General features: G+C 44.3%; 1 protein-coding gene across 1 annotated transcript in view; it reads right to left on the bottom strand.

Annotated features, from left to right (window-relative positions):
• The window catches only part of LOC309567444 (proton channel OTOP2-like), a gene marked incomplete at its 5' end in the record, with an annotated part of 144,535 nt that overhangs the window by 111,718 nt on the left and 14,040 nt on the right, over positions 1-18,777 (bottom strand). The window contains one exon of the mRNA XM_082272836.1: positions 16,897-17,033. Coding sequence (XP_082128962.1) covers positions 16,897-17,033 — 137 coding nt within the window. The remainder of the gene's footprint in view (positions 1-16,896; positions 17,034-18,777) is intronic.

Genomic DNA, 18,777 nt, shown 5'->3' with positions numbered 1-18,777 from the left:
GGATTCGCCGCCATCTGGCGCACTCATTTGTGCGCAGAAAATTGGTGTGACAGATGGCGGAGTAGGGGCCATCTTCGCAACATAGTGCTATTGGAGCTTTTTCCTATAGTTGTGGCTTTGGAAGTCTGGGGCCACAACTTTATGAACAAGCGCATTATGGTCAGAACAGATAATAAAGGAGTACTTTTTGCAATTGTTTATCATTCAAGTCTCCGCCAGTCATTGTCCTTTTATGTTATTTGATCTTCAAATGTTTGTCTTTAAATATCTGGATTAAGGCCACTTTTGTGTCAGGTAAGGATAATGACTTGACGGATTATTTTATCTCGATTCCAGATGGACCGCTTTTTTAATCTCTTTCCAGGGGCGGAGCAGGTGGGATCCCCATGTCCTCCTCACCTATGGGATATTATCTAAACTTGATTGCAACCAATATTAGGAAGTCATTGGCTCCCGCAACTTGGGCTGGATATCAATCAGCCTGGTTTTTATGGCTTTCCCATTTAAACTCAATTCAGCAGCCCAGTGCAGCATTTTCCGAAAATGTTGTATTATTTATAAATTTTTTATTTGAGAAGCAGTATTCTTGGTCACATGTCAATAAAATATTATCCGGTGTGTCCTTCTTTGCCAAGTTGCATAATTTACCTCCTTGCTTGTCTTATTTTTCCGTGAAGCAAGCTTTAAAGGGTTATAAAAAGAATAATTTTCATGCTGATGAACATAAGCCTATTACTCTGGATATTCTTGCTAGGCTTTGTATAATTTCAAGTTGTTAAATTTAGGTCATGCTAAGCTTACGTCGCATTCGTTTAGAATTGGAGCAGCTACAGAAGCGGCTAGGTTAGGTTTAGATGGAGACCTGGTAAAAAAGGTGGGCAGGAAATCTAATAGTTATCTTACTTATATTCGCCCTCATTTTTCTTAGTAACTAATTTCAGGAAGCAAGCATACGGTATGGATAATTGGCCACCAATTGGTTTGGTGATAGGTGGGTTTAGTCCCACCTGTCTTGTGGAAAATTATTTTGAGTCAATATGGTGTTTTATATAACCTGAGTTGTAGTGACTAGGTTGGTTTTTGTGCTTTTTATGAATAGTTTATAAAATAAGTTGTTTATTTATGATTTACTTTGAAACCAATAATAAACGGCCGCGGCCTTATTTATTCCAACCCAATGTCTTTGTGGTTATTTAAAAAAAAAAAATGTGTGTGAGTGTGTAATTTTAATTTAGATGTTATTTATTATTATAATTTAAATATTGGGTTTAAATTTCTGCCTGCTGTCCCATGTATATTCTTTTCATTTATTCACCCTTTTCTTCTCTTCATTCTCATCACACATAAATTTCACAGTTCTGAATGTTGTTGTTATTCTATGTAAATTGTGGTTATAAGACATAATTAGCTTGCCAGAATTAGTAGATGGCCTAGAAAAGTCAGATTTCAGCTGCAAATTTTATTTTCCAGCTAAAAAAAACCCTTGCTACATGAGTAAACTAAAGCCCCGTACACACGTATCGAATGTCGGCCGAACGATCGTCCGTCTTTTGTCCGGTGCTGTCCTGTCGGCTGAAAAGTGCTAAAGACTGCACACGAATTTTGTCGGCCAACAACAGCCGACTGCAGAAGTGATGTCATGTGATGGTTAACTTTCCGTGTGTTTTTTCTTTTCTGAGCATGCCCAGTCTTGCTCATCTGCTGTTTGTCGGCCGAATTCTGTACTGACTGGCGAACAATCGACCGTTCTGGTGACGGCCAACAAAAATTTTAAAGTCTGCACGCCAGATTCTGTTCGGCCGAAAATTCACTGTCGGTTGTCGGAAGCATCATACTAACAAGCCGACAATCGGCCGATCGTTAGGCGGCCGAATATTTACGGCCGACATTCGGTACGTGTGTATAGGGCTTTACACTTTGCATACAAACTTTGTACCAGATTCCGTATTAGGCTGTTTCCTGATAGCTGAAATAGCCAAACCAAAAGCAAAGGAGTGGAAAAGTGGTTCTGCTGCACCATGTAAAGCTTGTTCTCTATAGAAAAGGTTTATCTGATAGCAAGCAAGTATGGCAGGGTAAGGTAAAATGCTACTGTTATAGTATTGATCCCGTATTTCTTGTATTGACTTAGATGCTGAGCTGAGAACGCCTGCTTAGCTAGTAAACACCTTTGGCACAAGTGAGGTGCTTCCACAGGCACAATGTCACGTTTTGCTCATTTTGATCACTTTGTAGTGACATTGGTTTTAAACTCCCTGGCAGTATTCCCGAGTGTGGCTCTGGGTTAATTTTCAGTACCAAAAGCGGTAACCCTGAGCCACACTCCTGATTACCAAGCAATGTTACTCACCTTCTCTGCGATTCCCCCGCTGCGATTCCCTGCCATCCTCCCACCATCCTCACAGTCTCTCCCCGCTTTGTGCACAGCCGATTGCCGGCACTTGCCTTCGGTTCCTTCCCTGTGAGCGCTTCGACGTAGGGGGGTGGAACTGATGGCAATTTCAAAAGTGTAAATACACTAAATGTGATGATACAAAGCTGTGATCGGTAACGGATTACATTGTATCATGGCATTTCACCACAGGATTTCACCTGGTGACTTTTCCAGTGCCCTGCCTGTGCTTTTCCAGTTCTTTGTGCCTGGAAAAAAGCGCTTTTAGACGAACTGGAAAACAGCGACAGCGAAACGGAGTTAATTGAAGAACTGAACGATAGCGAATCGTGGGGATGTGCCAGACAGAGACATTAGAATCGTCGCTGTCGTCACTTTCTGTACCTGATGACAAATTTTCCCACCAATCGCTATCGCTCAGTTCTTCAAGTAACTCAGTTTCGCTGTCGCTGTTTTCCAGTTCGTCTAAAAGCGCTTTTGCACAAAAAGAACACTTTTTGGACGCCATGGTCGTTCTCTATTTCCCAGGCACAAAGCACTGGAAAAGCACAGGCAGGGCACTGGAAAAGTCACCAGGTGCAATCCTGTGGTGAAATGGAATGATACAGTGTAATCCGTTAGGATCACAACTTTATATCATGTCATTTAGTGTATTTACATTTTTGAAATTGCTGCCGGTTCCACCCCCCTGTGTCACAACGTTCACAGGGAAGGGAACCGGAAGACAGGTGCCGGCATCGGCTGGGAGGACAGCGGGAGGATGGCTGGAGGACGGCGGGGGATCACAGGGGAAGGTGAGTTTTAAAATATAAAACAGATTTCTATGCAAAACAATGTACCGCTTTTAGCACAGAAATTCTGACATAATTAGACCACTAGGGAGGTTAAGTGTATTTTGACTAAGCGGTGTGTATGGCACCTTATTTTAGCAGTATTTTCCAGTAAATTCATATTAGCAATACAGCTTTTAAGCCTTTTTTCTTTTCAGTATCCCTGCTATTTTTTCCAAGGACATGCATTTTATTTCCTGCATTGTAGCTGCAAATTATGTTGATTTTAATTAGATTTTACTGTAGTGTGCATTTCCCTAAAAAGTTTTGAAGGATAATTATTTGGACAACAGTTGCATGTTTTTTTATGCTCAGCCATTTTTTTTGTTGGTATAGACACTCATTGCCATGAGCATATTTTACCATTTGTCTATCCCCCACAAATTATGGAATTGAATTTCAGCCAGCAAGGTTAAGTTTTTCTCAATTATTGTAAATCCATGAGAAATGACATTCCTGCATTAAAATTTACTGGTCTATAGATTTTCTTTGCAGTGTGGCATAGCTTTAGGGTTGTCAGTACAATATAGTACTCTACAGGATGTGACACTACAGTGCAAGCACCTACCAGTGTCTAAACATACCTGATGTCCTCCCCAGCATTCTGGATTTAATACAGGGAATGCAGAATTATTAGGCAAATGAGTATTTTGACCACATCATCCTCTTTATGCATGTTGTCTTACTCCAAGCTGTATAGGCTCGAAAGCCAACTACCAATTAAGCATATTAGGTGATGTGCATCTCTGTAATGAGAAGGGGTGTGGTCTAATGACATCAACACCCTATATCAGGTGTGCATAATTATTAGGCAACTTCCTTTCCTTGGGCAAAATGGGTGAAAAGAAGGACTTGACAGGCTCAGAAAAGTCAAAAATAGTGAGATATCTTGCAGAGGGATGCAGCACTCTTAAAATTGCAAAGCTTCTGAAGCGTGATCATCGAACAATCAAGCATTTCATTCAAAATAGTCAACAGGGTCGCAAGAAGCGTGTGGAAAAACCAAGGCACAAAATAACAGCCCATGAACTGAGAAAAGTCAAGCGTGCAGCTGCCAAGATGCCACTTGCCACCAGTTTGGCCATATTTCAGAGCTGCAACATCACTGGAGTGCCCAAAAGCACAAGGTGTGCAATACTCAGAGACATGGCCAAGGTAAGAAAGGCTGAAAGACGACCACCACTGAACAAGACACACAAGCTGAAACGTCAAGACTGGGCCAAGAAATATCTCAAGACTGATTTTTCAAAGGTTTTATGGACTGATGAAATGAGAGTGAGTCTTGATGGGCCAGATGGATGGGCCCGTGGCTGGATTGGTAAAGGACAGAGAGCTCCAGTCCGACTCAGACGCCAGCAAGGTGGAGGTGGGGTACTGGTTTGGGCTGGTATCATCAAAGATGAGCTTGTGGGGCCTTTTCGGGTTGAGGATGGAGTCAAGCTCAACTCCCAGTCCTACTGCCAGTTTCTGGAAGACACCTTCTTCAAGCAGTGGTACAGGAAGAAGTCTGCATCCTTCAAGAAAAACATGATTTTCACGCAGGACAATGCTTCATCACACACGTCCAAGTACTCCACAGCGTGGCTGGCAAGAAAGGGTATAAAAGAAGAAAAGCTAATGACATGGCCTCCTTGTTCACCTGATCTGAACCCCATTGAGAACCTGTGGTCCATCATCAAATGTGAGATTTACAAGGAGGGAAAACAGTACATCTCTCTGAACAGTGTCTGGGAGGCTGTGGTTGCTGCTGCACGCAATGTTGATGGTGAACAGATCAAAACACTGACAGAATCCATGGATGGCAGGCTTTTGAGTGTCCTTGCAAAGAAAGGTGGCTATATTGGTCACTGATTTGCTTTTGTTTTGTTTTTGAATGTCAGAAATGTATATTTGTGAATGTTGAGATGTTATATTGGTTTCACTGGTAAAAATAAATAATTGAAATGGGAATACTGTATATTTGATTTTTGTTAAGTTGCCTAATAATTATGCACAGTAATAGTCACCTGCACACACAGATATCCCCCTAAAATAGCTAAAACTAAAACCAAACGAAAAACTACTTCCAAAAATAGTCAGCTTTGATATTAATGAGTTTTTTGGGTTCATTGAGAACATGGTTGTTGTTCAATAATAAAATGAATCCTCAAAAATACTCATTTGCCTAATAATTCTGCACTCCCTGTAATTTAATGTCAGCAAATGTGATAGCTTTTCACAATCATCCTCTGCTTACTGCATGTGCATTATTTTTACTGGTTAATGCAGAGGCGTAACTAGAACCTTCAGGACCCCGGTGCAAGAAACCATGAAGGCCCCCCTGGATCCCTGGCCAGGGCCCTTCCCTTCAAGCCTGGGGCTCTTCCCCCTGATCCTGGGGTACTTTACTCTCATTGCGGGGCCCTTTATTACGGTCCAGCAGCAGGACCCTTTAACAAGTTCTGCAATGGGCCCCCTTCCTGCCATCTTGGGGCCTCCCCACGGTGGTGGAATGCCAGGGCTCGGTCGCAAGTGTGACCTTTGCAATCCTGAAAGTTCAACCACTGGTGTCAGTAGTTTTTATTTTTTGGTATTTTCATTGTATTATTTTTTATCATTTTATTTTATTTTTTTTACATTGTCACTGACTATGACTCTGTCCATTCAGAAAAGGAAGGAGCTGGTAAATTACATATTTACCGACCCCTTCCTGGTTCTCTATTGTGACACATACCCTGCAGCAGCTGGCAGGAGAGGGAAGGGAGCACAGTGGGGGGAGGGGCAGCACAGTGGGGGGGGGGGGACCAGGGGAGCACACAGGGGCCCAGAGACAGCAGAACACAAGTTATTTGGATAGGAGGAGAGGCAGGGGCAGCTACATGAGGAAAAAGGAGGACAGTAATTTCTCTACATGCTGCCCCTCCTATCCAGGTGTACAGAGGAGCTGCACAGGTCCCATGGGGCCCGGCTGCAATTGCAACCCCTGTAGTTACGCCCCTGGGCTAATGGAAATGATTTGATGGAAGGTGGGAACACTTAACACTTCAAGAACATTTTTCAGCATTCTAGCATTTGGGGCATACAAAATGCTTGGCATGTCATGGAAGGAGGTGCTAGTGGTTGCCCGGTGATTGCACTGTAGTGCTGCAGGCTGCCCAACATATTTTATACTGACATGTTTACTTTAAAGGGGATCTCCATTTTAAGAATATCCTACTCTTGACTGGCAGCTTCATATAGTAACATAATACTGCTTCCTGCAGCTTCTTGGTTTTACTAGGTGCTGAAATTGGTTTTCATCATTTGTGCATCAACTTGTAAAATCTGGAATATGTTTTAGGCCTTGTGTTTGTGTCTGAATAAAAATGTCTCTACTACATGTGTCTGCTTCTTCCTTTCCTGTTCTAACCTTTCTTGATTTGAGTGAAAACTGTTCACTAGTCATTCTGCTATGAGATCAGTGACACTTCACTTTGTGAAAGTTTTAAACCCAAAACTGGTGCGCTGTAAGTCAAATGCTGGTGGTGGATTTCATTTTATAGCTGGAATTCTGTTCCCGCTTGGTGCTAGAAGTCAGAGCGTATGTCTTTTTACGCTCCAGGGGTGTCCGTGTCAGAGGGAACAGAGCATTTCAGAGTCGTGGCAGAGAATGGAAACCCCAAGTGGCTCTTTCAGGAGTAAACTCTACACTATCTATATGACTTTTGGTAAGGGTTTACACAGGCATTCCTCATACTCCCCCCCCCCCTATACTTGCATCACTTGCAGTGCCCCCATTAATGCAGAGTGACCAGTGCCCCATCCAATGCAGAGTGACCAGTGCCCCCATCCAATGCAGTGTGACCAGTATCCCCATCCAATGCAGAGTGACCAGTATCCCCATCCAATGCAGAGTGACCAGTGCCCCCATCCAATGCAGAGTGACCAGTATCCCCATCCAATGCAGAGTGACCAGTATCCCCATCCAATGCAGAGTGACCAGTGCCCCCATCCAATGCAGTGTGACCAGTGCCCCCATTAACCACTTAAGCCCCGGAAGATTTTACCCCCATTCCGACCAGGGGGTATTTTGCGATTCGGCACTGCGTGACTTTAACGGACAATTGCGCGGTCGTGCGACGCTGTACCTAAACAAATTTGGCGTCCTTTTTTTCCCAAAAACAGAGCTTTCTTTTGGTGGTATTTGATCACCTGTGTGATTTTTTGATCACGCGCTATAAACAAAAAAAGAGCATCAATTTTGCAAAAATAGCAATATTTTTCACATTTTTTATATGAAATTTCCCCAAAAAAAATGTAAAAATCAAAATTTTTTAACATTTTCGGCCAATTTGTTTTCTGCTACCTATGTTTGGTAAAAAAAATCACAAAAAGCGTATTTTGATTGGTTTGTGCAAAAGTTATCGCGTTTACTAACAAAGGGAAAGATTTTTGTCATTTTTGTTGTTTTTTTTTTAACGCGTAATGGCGGCGATCTGCGATTTTTTTTTTTTTTTGCGGTACTGTGACATTGGGGCGGACAGATCGGACCCTTGACTGACATTTGTGACACTTTTGGGGTTACCAGTGACATTTCTACAGTAATCAGTGCTATATATATATATGCACTGTTACTGTAAAAATACACTGGTAGTGAAGGGGTTAACTTTATTTGGGAGGGAGGGGCTGTGTTTATCCCTAGGGGCGTGATTCTAACTGTGATTGGCTGTGGCTTGAGCTGTAAGGACACTGATCAACGGATCTACATAGTAGATCAGTGTGATCAGTGTCTTTACACCGAGGAGAATGACAGGTGGCTTGTTTACACAAGCTGCCTGACATTCTCCCTCTCCCCCGCCGATCGCCGAGTGACCGGCGGACATCGGGTCCACTGGTCACACGCGCGGGGGGGGTCTGTGACCACGCGGGAGCGGGAGCGCGCCTCCGGCGGCGCGCGCTCACTCCCTAGACCCTCACAAGCTAGTGACGTAGCCCTACGTCACTTTGCCTGTGAGGGGCTGACTGCCGACGTAGATCGGCGTTAGGCAGTCGGCAAGTGGTTAATGCAGAGTGACCAGTGCCCCCATCCAATGCAGAGTGACCAGTATCCCCATCCAATGCAGAGTGACCAGTATCCCCATCCAATGCAGAGTGACCAGTGCCCCCATCCAATGCAGAGTGACCAGTATCCCCATCCAATGCAGAGTGACCAGTATCCCCATCCAATGCAGAGTGACCAGTATCCCCATCCAATGCAGAGTGACCAGTATCCCCATCCAATGCAGAGTGACCAGTATCCCCATCCAATGCAGAGTGACCAGTGCCCCCATCCAGTGCAGTGACCAGTGCCCCCATCCAATGCAGAGTGACCGGTGCCCCCATCCAATGCAGAGTGACCAGTGCCCCCAACAATGCAGAGTGACCAGTGCCCCCAACAATGCAGAGTGACCAGTGCATGGGGATTAGAGCACTGCATGATTACAAAAAGCCAAGTTCTTCTGCTTACCCGGCGTTGGCGCTGTCATACGAAGTCCCGCCTCCTGGACCGTCTCCTATGATAGACGTCACCAGTGTTCTGTCTATCATAGGTAGGAGCTGGTCCAGGAGGCGGAACTTTGTATGACAGCCTCCCCACCAGTTAAGCAGAAGAACTTGGCTCTTTGTAATCAGGCAACACTCTAATCCCCATCTCCCCCCCTCACTTCCCCTCCAGAGGCAGCCCAAGTGGAAACTATGACCCCCCTGCTCCAGTTCACGATGCACCGTGGACGTCTAGTCACCCTAGGGTGGCAGCCAGGCTAGTAGGGAAAACAGTGGCTTTGGCTGCTCCCCCTAAGCAGCAGTGCGCCCTAAGCGGCTGCCTAGTTCGCCTAGTGGGAGCGCCGACCCTGGGTTTACATCTACTTTAGGAGACCTTCCAGCATGTACAAGGCCTACATTAATCTCTTCCTATATGTCAGCAGCATTCCCTATCATTGATAAAACTTTTGTCAATACGGCTGCTGTGACCAGACTCTTTTCTTATACTGGGGGGGCTAGCTTATAAAAAAACCCTTATTGACTCTTCTAAGCCAGTTGGCCTAAGTTTAAAGGCCAGATAGTGCATTATGTTTACATAGAATTAGGTGTGATAAATTTCTGCAATAATGCAAATTTTGAACCTACAAGATCTGCTGTAAACCCATGGTAAGCACTGAACTTAAAATACATCTGTAACCAATAATAATGAATTACAACATTTCACCAAAATTTTCTTTCCTATTGTCCCTCATGCAATTTACTGAAAAAAATTTTGCCAAAATAATATTTGTACCATTTGGCGAAATGCACTGCAATTCAACGGGAGGCCGAATTTTGCCAAATTTCACTGCTCATTATTCAAATTTCTACAGCTCTAATCTTCCAATGGGGACACGTATCAGGGGACAACTGTCTATGAAGGGATATCACCATATTTTAACCACTTGCCGAAGGGCATCCGCAATCTCTCCCCGCTGAGAGAGATGAACAGTCAGTTGTTGTAAACACAGCTGACCATTCTTCTCTCTGGAATGATCATAGAGCCCCTGTGATCCTTCTATATAGGAACACAGGTCTCTGTGTTCATTTCACAAGGCCACCCCCCTCACAGTTAGAAAACACTCCCCTAGGCTCACACTTAACCCTTTGATCACCGCTGGGATAACCCCTTCCCTGCCAGTGTCATTATTACAGTAACAGTGCATATTTTTAGCACTGATTACTGTAGTAATGTCACTGGTCCCCCAAAAGTGTCAAAAATGTCAGTTAGGGATCCGATCTGTCCGCCGCAATGTCGCAGTCCCGCCAAAAACCGCAGATCGCCGCCATTACTAGTAAAATAAATAAAAAATGACTTAACTCTTTCCCCTAGTTTGTAGACGTGATAACTTTTGCACAAACTAATCAAAATGCACTTATTGTGATTTTTTTTTTTTTACCAAAAATATATAGCAGAATATAAATTCTAAAGGGATGAAAAAATATGATTTTTACATTTTTTTTTGGGAATGTTATATAGCAGAATGTGAAAAATATTGTTTTTTTTTTTTCAGAATTGTCGCTCTTTTTTTTTTTTGTTTCGTAGCGCTTTGTTTCTCACTCTTCTTTCGTTTCTTTGTATCTTTTTTTTTTTTTTTTTTGTTTATAGTGCAAAAAATAAAAATCGCACAGGTGTTAACATACAACCAAAAGAAAGTTCTATTTGTGGGAAAAAAGGGACATCAATTTTATTTGGTTACAGCAACGCACGACCGGGCAATTGTCCGCTAAAGTAACGCAGTGCTGAATCGCAAAAAATGGCCTGGTCATTAAGGGGGCAAATCCTTCCGGTCCAGAAGTGGTTAAAGAGTTTTCCTGGTGCCTCCATGGCAGCATACTAGTGATAGAGCTCCGCCTCGACTCCACCTTCAGGATCAGTGAATAGCATAAATTAAAAGGTATAGCCCCCCCCATCATTCTCCTTTTTTTCCTCATACCTCTTGAACAGTGAAGATTGCAGCAGTATGTCCCTACCTCTGCCTGTGAAAATGGGCAGCTTCCACCGGGTTCAGCCTCTCCGTGCAGTCCCTGTTCTTGGGCCGCTAAACGCGCTAATAAGACTGGGAACCCCTTCTGTGGATCTTCTGGGGTCTGTGAGTAACGGCGTTTCCTAACGTGGAACAAATATGCCGTCTTTTCTAAAAATATATATATATATATATATATATAGACACATATATGTTGATTTGTATATGTACATTCATAAATATTAAAATTATGACATATGAGGTGGGGATTTATGGTGACAGAAGGATCAGCAGTCTGTCTTGGCTTTTCTGTTTTCTCTGCTATAGTTTGTGTTTCCTGTACTGGCTCCCCTTTTTCTTCAAGTAAAATCCCCCACTGTTTTCTGCCTGTTAAGATGTTCACTTTTATTGTGGTGTACCTTGAGTTTTGCCTTTTGTCTTGTTTGCCGAGTATTTCCCATCACGCCGGTTCCTGGGGCCGTGGCGTCCTCGTGTCTGTTCGCGGCGGATCGCGCCGTGATGACGCGACGCATGCGCACTGACTCCCAATGCGGCCATTTTTTCGGTGGGAGCAGCGGTGCGCCGACACGTCGGGTTGCGGGGCCGGCGCATGCGCGGTAAGTCCGCAGCGGCGGCGCATGCGCGATTGAGATCACGGCGGCCATTTTGCCGTGGTCTCGAGAATTAAAAAAAAAAAAAAAAAAAAAAGAGAGACAAGTTAAAGAAAAGAGATTCTGCACTTAAAAAATAAGTCAAAATAGACAAGTGAAGCCAGTGGAGAGCATTATAATATAAAACAGATATGGGAGATTATATTTCGGAATGTATTAAGGACAGCATACTTGGCTATTCTCTTAAAGGGGCGGTGCTGGTTTAAAAAAAAAAAAGGGGAAGGGATCCAATCAAAGGTTTCCTTGTCTCCTATTGGTACATCGTCTCAGGTGAGGGTGGAGCCGGAGGTATTTAAGTCAGGAGGTTTTGAGAGGTGGTGTCTTCGGTTTCAGCTAGCCTTGCCCTGCAGACCCTTTTTGTTTGCTCTCACTCGGTAGGTGGTGTCATGCTGTCGTCCTTACCCTTACTCTGTATATATGTATATATATATATATATATGTATACATGTCTTTCTATTATAAATCTTTCCTTTTTCAGCTGATCCTCTTGCCTTACCATGAGTCATTCCTCACGAAACCAAGATCCACCTGATCGTAATAGGTATGGGACCAACTTTTCGTGAGTATGAAAAAAAAAAAAAAAAAGAGTGCGCCACTGACATCCATTATTTTTTGGTTTGTCACAGTCCAGTACCATCGAAGAGATCTCAAAAGTCATCGGGAAGACGGGATGACCACAGTCCTGATCGCAGGTCACATTCCTCAAGATACCCAGAGAGATCAAGATCCAGAAGCCGTTATCACTCTCCTTCACCACATTATTCTTCAAGAAAAAAGTGCTGGTCTTGTGGCGCGGAACCCCTCCCGAGAAAGCTGGTCTGTAAAGACTGTCTCAGGGATTATGCGGCCAGTTGTGACACGGAGAGCCGCCAAGTAGTTGACCTACTTAAACAAACAATGAAGGACTCAATTGCAGAGTTGGTGTCCACCATCCCAGCTCGTCCTATACCACAGGCTTCTCAGCCACAGTAATCGGATCCGGTGATCGCAGGTCCTTCCTCTATCACTGTTAGCGCAGTTCCAGCCGCTAGAGATCCTTCCTCGGAGGAACATTCGGATAAATCCTCAGATGAAGAAGAGCCTTCAGGTTTCAACTTTGCCTTAGTTCAGCCGTTTATTCAGGCGGTTAAGCAGGTCATCGCCTGGGATGAACCAGCGGAACCACGGCCTAAGTCAAAGTCATATTTCCCTTTCCTCAAGAGGAAACAAGTCGCTTTCCCTTTAATGGGAGAAATAAGGGAAGTTATTGAGAATGAATGGAGTAAGACAGATAAAAAATTCTCCTTCAACAGAGTGAATAAATTTTATCCGTTGCCGGAAGAAGGAATACAAGCCTTATCCTCCATGCCAGTAGTGGATGCAGCGGTGGTGCGTCTAGCGAAGAACATGACCCTTCCAATGGAAGATTCAACTTCATTTAAAGATCCATTGGATAGGCGCATTGATCTTGACCTAAAAAGATGTTATCTGGCCGCAGGGGCAGCTTGTAAGCCCGCTATTGCGCTGACTTCAGTCTCAAGTGCCATTCATTCCTGGACTGACAACGTTGAGACAGCTCTGCGACAGGAAGTCCCTAAAGAAGATATTATCAAGGCACTTGAGGAATTGAAGTTAGCGGCAGACTTCGTGGGAGAAGCCGCCATTGACACAATTAGGTGTGCCTCTCGTTCAATGCTCCACTCAGTGATGGCTAAGAGAGCACTATGGTTGAGGCCTTGGACGGCTGACTTGGCATCAAAGCAGAGCTGGTGCAAAATACCTTTTGATGGTAAATCGCTATTTGGTGAAAGATTGGAGAAGGCCATTTCCAGGGTCACTGGAGGAAAGACTGGTATTCTTCCACAAGATAGGAAGGAACGTAGAACAAGGGGTTTCCTTTCAAGGTTCCGCCAGTCAAATTCTAGAGGCTACAGACAGACCCGTCCATTCAGGGACAATAAGAGGCCCTGGAAAGGTACCCAGTCTTTCTTTCTGGCATCCAGAAAAAATAAAAATCTCACTACCCCACAAGGGGAGACAAAGTCCTTTTGACGCCAGAAAAGAAGTGACCGATACAGTGGGAGCCCGACTTCGCCACTTCTTACCAAATTGGATGACAAAATGCCAGGACCCTTGGGTCCTTTCTACCATCCGTTACGGTCACTTCTGGACATTCCAACAGCAACCACCTCGGGCAACTTACAAAAAGACGACACTACCATCATCCCCACAGAAGGCACAGGCCTTAAAGGACTTTCTAGTTTCACTTCAACTTCAACAAGCGGCGGTACCGGTACCCTATGGGGAACGCTTCACAGGTTTCTATTCAACCCTGTTCCTGGTGGAGAAGAAGACAGGGGGTTGGAGGCCGGTTATAGATTTGAAAGGTCTAAACCGCTATATTCATCTGGAAAGATTCAAGATGGAGTCCTTACAGACAATAATCCAAACAGTACAGCCTATGGATTGGTTGATATCTGTGGATCTGCAAGATGCCTACCTACACATTCCTATACTTCCCGCCTTCCAAAAATATCTAAGGTTCGCAGTAGGTCATGTCCACCTACAATTTCAAGCTCTGCCTTTCGGCCTGTGCACATCCCCAAGAGTCTTCACAAAGGTCTTGATATCGGCCCTTGCCCCCCTAAGGGAGAAAGGATTAAGAGTATATCATTACCTGGACGATATCCTCCTCCTAGCCGACTGTCCACGGAAATCGATTCTCCACAGGGACATTCTACTACAAACCCTGAAGGATCTAGGGTGGTTAGTAAATCGGCAGAAGAGTCAACTATCTCCAACCCAGGTGATGGTATACTTAGGGGCAGAATTCAACACGGCCAGAGGCACGGTCTCTCTACCCCAAACGAAGGCAACAGCAATAATTCAAAAGACACTTCATGCCATAGGAAGGGACTACATGTCAGCTTCACAATGTATGAGTCTGATCGGCTCAATGTCTTCCTGCATCCCTCTAGTGCCATGGTCACATTGGCACCTGAGGTTCTTTCAGTCGGGATTCCTGTCCCAGTGGCGCACACGTCAACTCTCGCAAACGATCCAGATAACATCGATAATGCGCAGAGGCCTTCATTGGTGGACAGATCCGGAGAATCTCGCCAAACCTCACCATCTGGGTTCTCATTCCTGGACCATGATCACATCGGATGCGAGCAGCCAGGGATGGGGAGCGCATTGCGAAACAATACAGATTCAGGGGAGATGGTCCTTTCCGGTGAAAGACTTGGTTTCCAACATTCTAGAGCTGAGGGCGGCATTCATGGCACTAACCTCACTAGCTCCTCGGGTGAGGGCGCAGAGGGTCCTACTACGCCTACACAACAGGGCAGCGGTTTCATACATCCAGAAGCAGGGAGGGACCCGCAGCAGGACCCTCCTGAGGGAAGTAGAGCCCATTATGATCTGGGCAGAAAGGAATCTGGTGGCCCTCAGAGCAGCCTATCTACCAGGCAGATTGAACACAGTGGCGGATCATTTATCAAGAGATTTCGAGGACACCAACGAATGGGCAATACATCCGCACATTTTTCAGCAGATCCTCAGCCTATGGGATCTCCCACAAGTGGATCTATTCGCAACTCCAGAGAACTCCAAGCTCCCGAGTTTCTTCTCACGTCTCCCTTACCCGCAAGCGGAGGAAGTGGATGCTCTGTCCTGCCCATGGCGGTTCACGACAGGCTACGCCTTTCCACCACGTCCCCTAATTCACAGGTTCTTACTGAGATTGACGAGGGAACCAGTACAGATACTGGCAATCCTTCCGTATTGGCCGAAGAGGCCTTGGTTTCCATTGGCCCTACGCATGAGCGTATGCTCCCCGATCAAGATTCCTCCCTTTCCTCACCTACTATCACAGGGGGGGAGGTTCCATCCAAGACCACAGACTCTGAACCTTCGAATATGGCTGTTGAGAGGAGGCGGTTTGAATCCTTAGGATGCTCCCAGCAAGTCATCAATACTCTCCTCAAAGCCCGAAAGCCAGCAACCAATTCCGTATATGCTAAGATCTGGAATAGGTTTGTGTCCTACGCGGAAACAGAAGAATTTGATCCCATCACGCCTTCTGTTTCAAACGTATTGGCCTTCCTTCAGTCTGGCCTAGACAGGGGCCTTGGCTTGAGTACACTTAAAGTTCAGGTGTCAGCGATTTCAGCGGCAACCAGCATCAGATGGGCAGATAATCCGCTGGTAATCACCTTTCTCAGAGGAGTTCTTAAGATTCGTCCTCCAAGTAGAAGTCCCTTTCCTCAGTGGGACCTTCCTCTGATTCTGGAGATGCTGTCCAAACACCCTTTTGTGCCGGTGGAACAAATTTCGCTATGGAACCTGAATTTGAAGACAGTTTTTCTAGTGGCGATCACGTCCGGCAAAAGAATTTCAGACTTGCACTCCCTGGGAATAGGGGAGGAGCATATATCGTTTTTTCCTGACAGAGTGGAGCTACGGCCTCTTCGAGGTTTTACTCCAAAAGTGACTACGCCAGACAACTTAAGTGAACCATGGGCATTACCAGTCTTCTCAGATTCGTGTCAGGAACTAGATGTTCCCAAGATACTAAAAGCCTATCTGGAAATGACAGCAGCCTTCAGGAATTCGGAAAAGCTTTTCGTGATTCCTTGGGGTAAAAACAGAGGAAAGGAAGCCTCAAAAAGGACCTTGGCATCCTGGGTAGTCAAGACCATTCAAAAGGCCTATACTGCACAAAACATGGATGTTCCTTCCAGAGTGAACGCACACTCAACAAGGGCAGTGTCAACTTCATGGGCAACGAGAGCAAACGTCTCATTGGAGACAATATGCAGGGCGGCGTCTTGGTCGTCACAGCACACGTTTCTCAGGCACTATAGAGTTGATCCAGGGGCCCTAACGACAGTTGAATTTGGAAGACGAGTTGTTCAAGCAGCAATGTCTGTCTAATTAAACTTTATTTTTTGATTAAGCATTATCCCACCCGTGTAAGCTAGTTATTTATCACTAGTATGCTGCCATGGAGGCACCAGGAAAACGGAAAATTGTATCATACTTACCGTAATTTTCCTTTCCTGGTGCCTATCCATGGCAGCATACGATCCCTCCCTCGGTTTTCCTATTCACGGAGAATGATGGGGGGGGGGCTATACCTTTTAATTTATGCTATTCACTGATCCTGAAGGTGGAGTCGAGGCGGAGCTCTATCACTAGTATGCTGCCATGGATAGGCACCAGGAAAGGAAAATTACGGTAAGTATGATACAATTTTCCGTTTTTTGAACATGGCCTGTTGTGCAATCAACATAAGAAGTGAGTGAAAACTGATAGAGACAGCAAAAAACTTGGAATCTGACAATTTCCTATTTTTAAAAAAAAAAAAAAAATAGAAAAATAGTTTGGGTGATAGATACTCGAACACTTTTACGTATGAATTTTTGATAAAAAAAAATAAAATAAGAATGCTGGGCAATGAAACTGCATACACCAGGCTTTTGTAAATTTGGCTGATACTGCAAAGTGAAAACTGGAAGTTTATGCATTTCTCATACCTGAACAATGATGAACAAAGCCTGCATGACAGGTTGCATAATTTTTGTGGGCGCTGCGCAATCCGTGTACTCAGCTGTGTATGCAATCTTTAAAGAGGTCATAATAAGCGAACCGACGCCAAAGAGAATGATTCCAGCTGCAAGGATAATAAATAATAAGGAATAGTTATTATGCAAATTTCATGTACAAAGGATTTATTACGTTTCATCATATACATATTGCCGTATGTATAGTTGGCGCACACATTTCATTTCTTTCCACAAGGAAAAATTTGCAACAGCTAAGATAGTTTGGTACAGGTAAATCTACTTATTATAGATCTATATTACTGGAAACAAAGTACACAGCGCTCAATACAAATTTCTCAATCTCAGCCAGTGCCTGAGATAATGATACACAATAAATGCAACTAAAGCCCCGTACACACGTAGCGATTGTCGGCCGTAAATATTCGGCCACCGACCGATCGGCCGATTGTTAGTATGATGCTTCCGACAACCGACTGCGACTTTTCGGCCGAACATAATCTGGTGTGCAGGCATTAAAATTTTTGTTGGCCAACACCAGAACGGCCGATTGTTCGCCAGTCAGTACAGATTTCGGCCAACAAACAGCAGATTTGCAAGACGGCATGCTCAGAGAAGAAAAAACACACGGAAAGTTAACCATCACATGACATCACTTCTGCAGTCGGCTGTTGTTGGCCGACAAAATTCGTGTGCAGTCTTTAGCACTTTTCAACCGACAGGACAGCACCGGACAAAAGACGGCCGATCGTTCGGCCAACATTCGGTACGTGTGTACGGGGCTTAAATCTATAGGTCAATATAAAGTCCATGAGGAGAGGAGTTCACCAGGTGATGAAATTGAAGCGATAACCTCCACCAGACACCAACAAGTGTGGCCTCTTACCGAAATCATATGATCCCCATTACAGGAATCTCAATGCGCCTTTAAAGGGAGCTCCTCACACCCCGCAATGGATGGATGGATGTGCAATCTTCTCCTACAGGAAAAGCTTCTGCATGCTCAAAGATGATCCTCTCATAGGAAATGGTATCAACCCAAATGTCATATGAATGAAGAAGAAATAATCCTCATGGTGTAGTATGTTCAACACAAACACTTTATTGCTTAAAAAGCCAATATAACACTCACATTTAGTCTGGGTAAACCGAGCATCAACAGTCCGATCTATATTACTGAAGGACCTCAGAGCTGTATTTCTGAGTTCAGTCTTTCAAAGAGCCTACTGTTTGAACACAATCTTACTTAGCAAATAAAATTGCTAATTCATGTCTGAGCAAATGTTCATACTTACAGAACAGCTGTCACTTGATGATCTTTAACCACTTAAGCCCCGGAAGATTTTACCCCCATTCCGACCAGGGGGTATTTTGCGATTCGGCACTGCGTGACTTTAACGGACAATTGCGCGGTCGTGCAACGCTGTAACTAAACAAATTTGGCGTCCTTTTTTTTCCCACAAACAGAGCTTTCTTTTGGTGGTATTTGATCACCTGTGCGATTTTTTGATCACGCGCTATAAACAAATAAAGAGCCTCAATTTTGCAAAAATAGCAATATTTTTCACATGAAATTTCCCCCAAAAAAAATGGAAAAATCAAAATTTTTTAACATTTTTGGACAATTTGTTTTATGCTACCTATGTTTGGTAAAAAAAATCGCAAAAAGCGTATTTTGATTGGTTTGCGCAAAAGTTATCGCGTTTACTAACAAAGGGAAAGATTTTTGTCATTTTTGTTGTTTTTTTTTAACGCGTAATGGCGGCAAACTACGATTTTTTTTGCGGTACTGCGACATTGGGGCGGACAGATCGGACCCTTGACTGACATTTTTGACACTTTTGGGGTTACCAG

The sequence above is a fragment of the Pelophylax lessonae genome, assembly GCF_965119305.1.
Source record: "Pelophylax lessonae genome assembly, chromosome: 11".
NCBI lineage: Eukaryota > Metazoa > Chordata > Amphibia > Anura > Ranidae > Pelophylax > Pelophylax lessonae.
The sequence above is the reverse complement of the archived record's forward strand: the minus strand, read 5'-3'. Positions and strand labels throughout refer to the sequence as shown.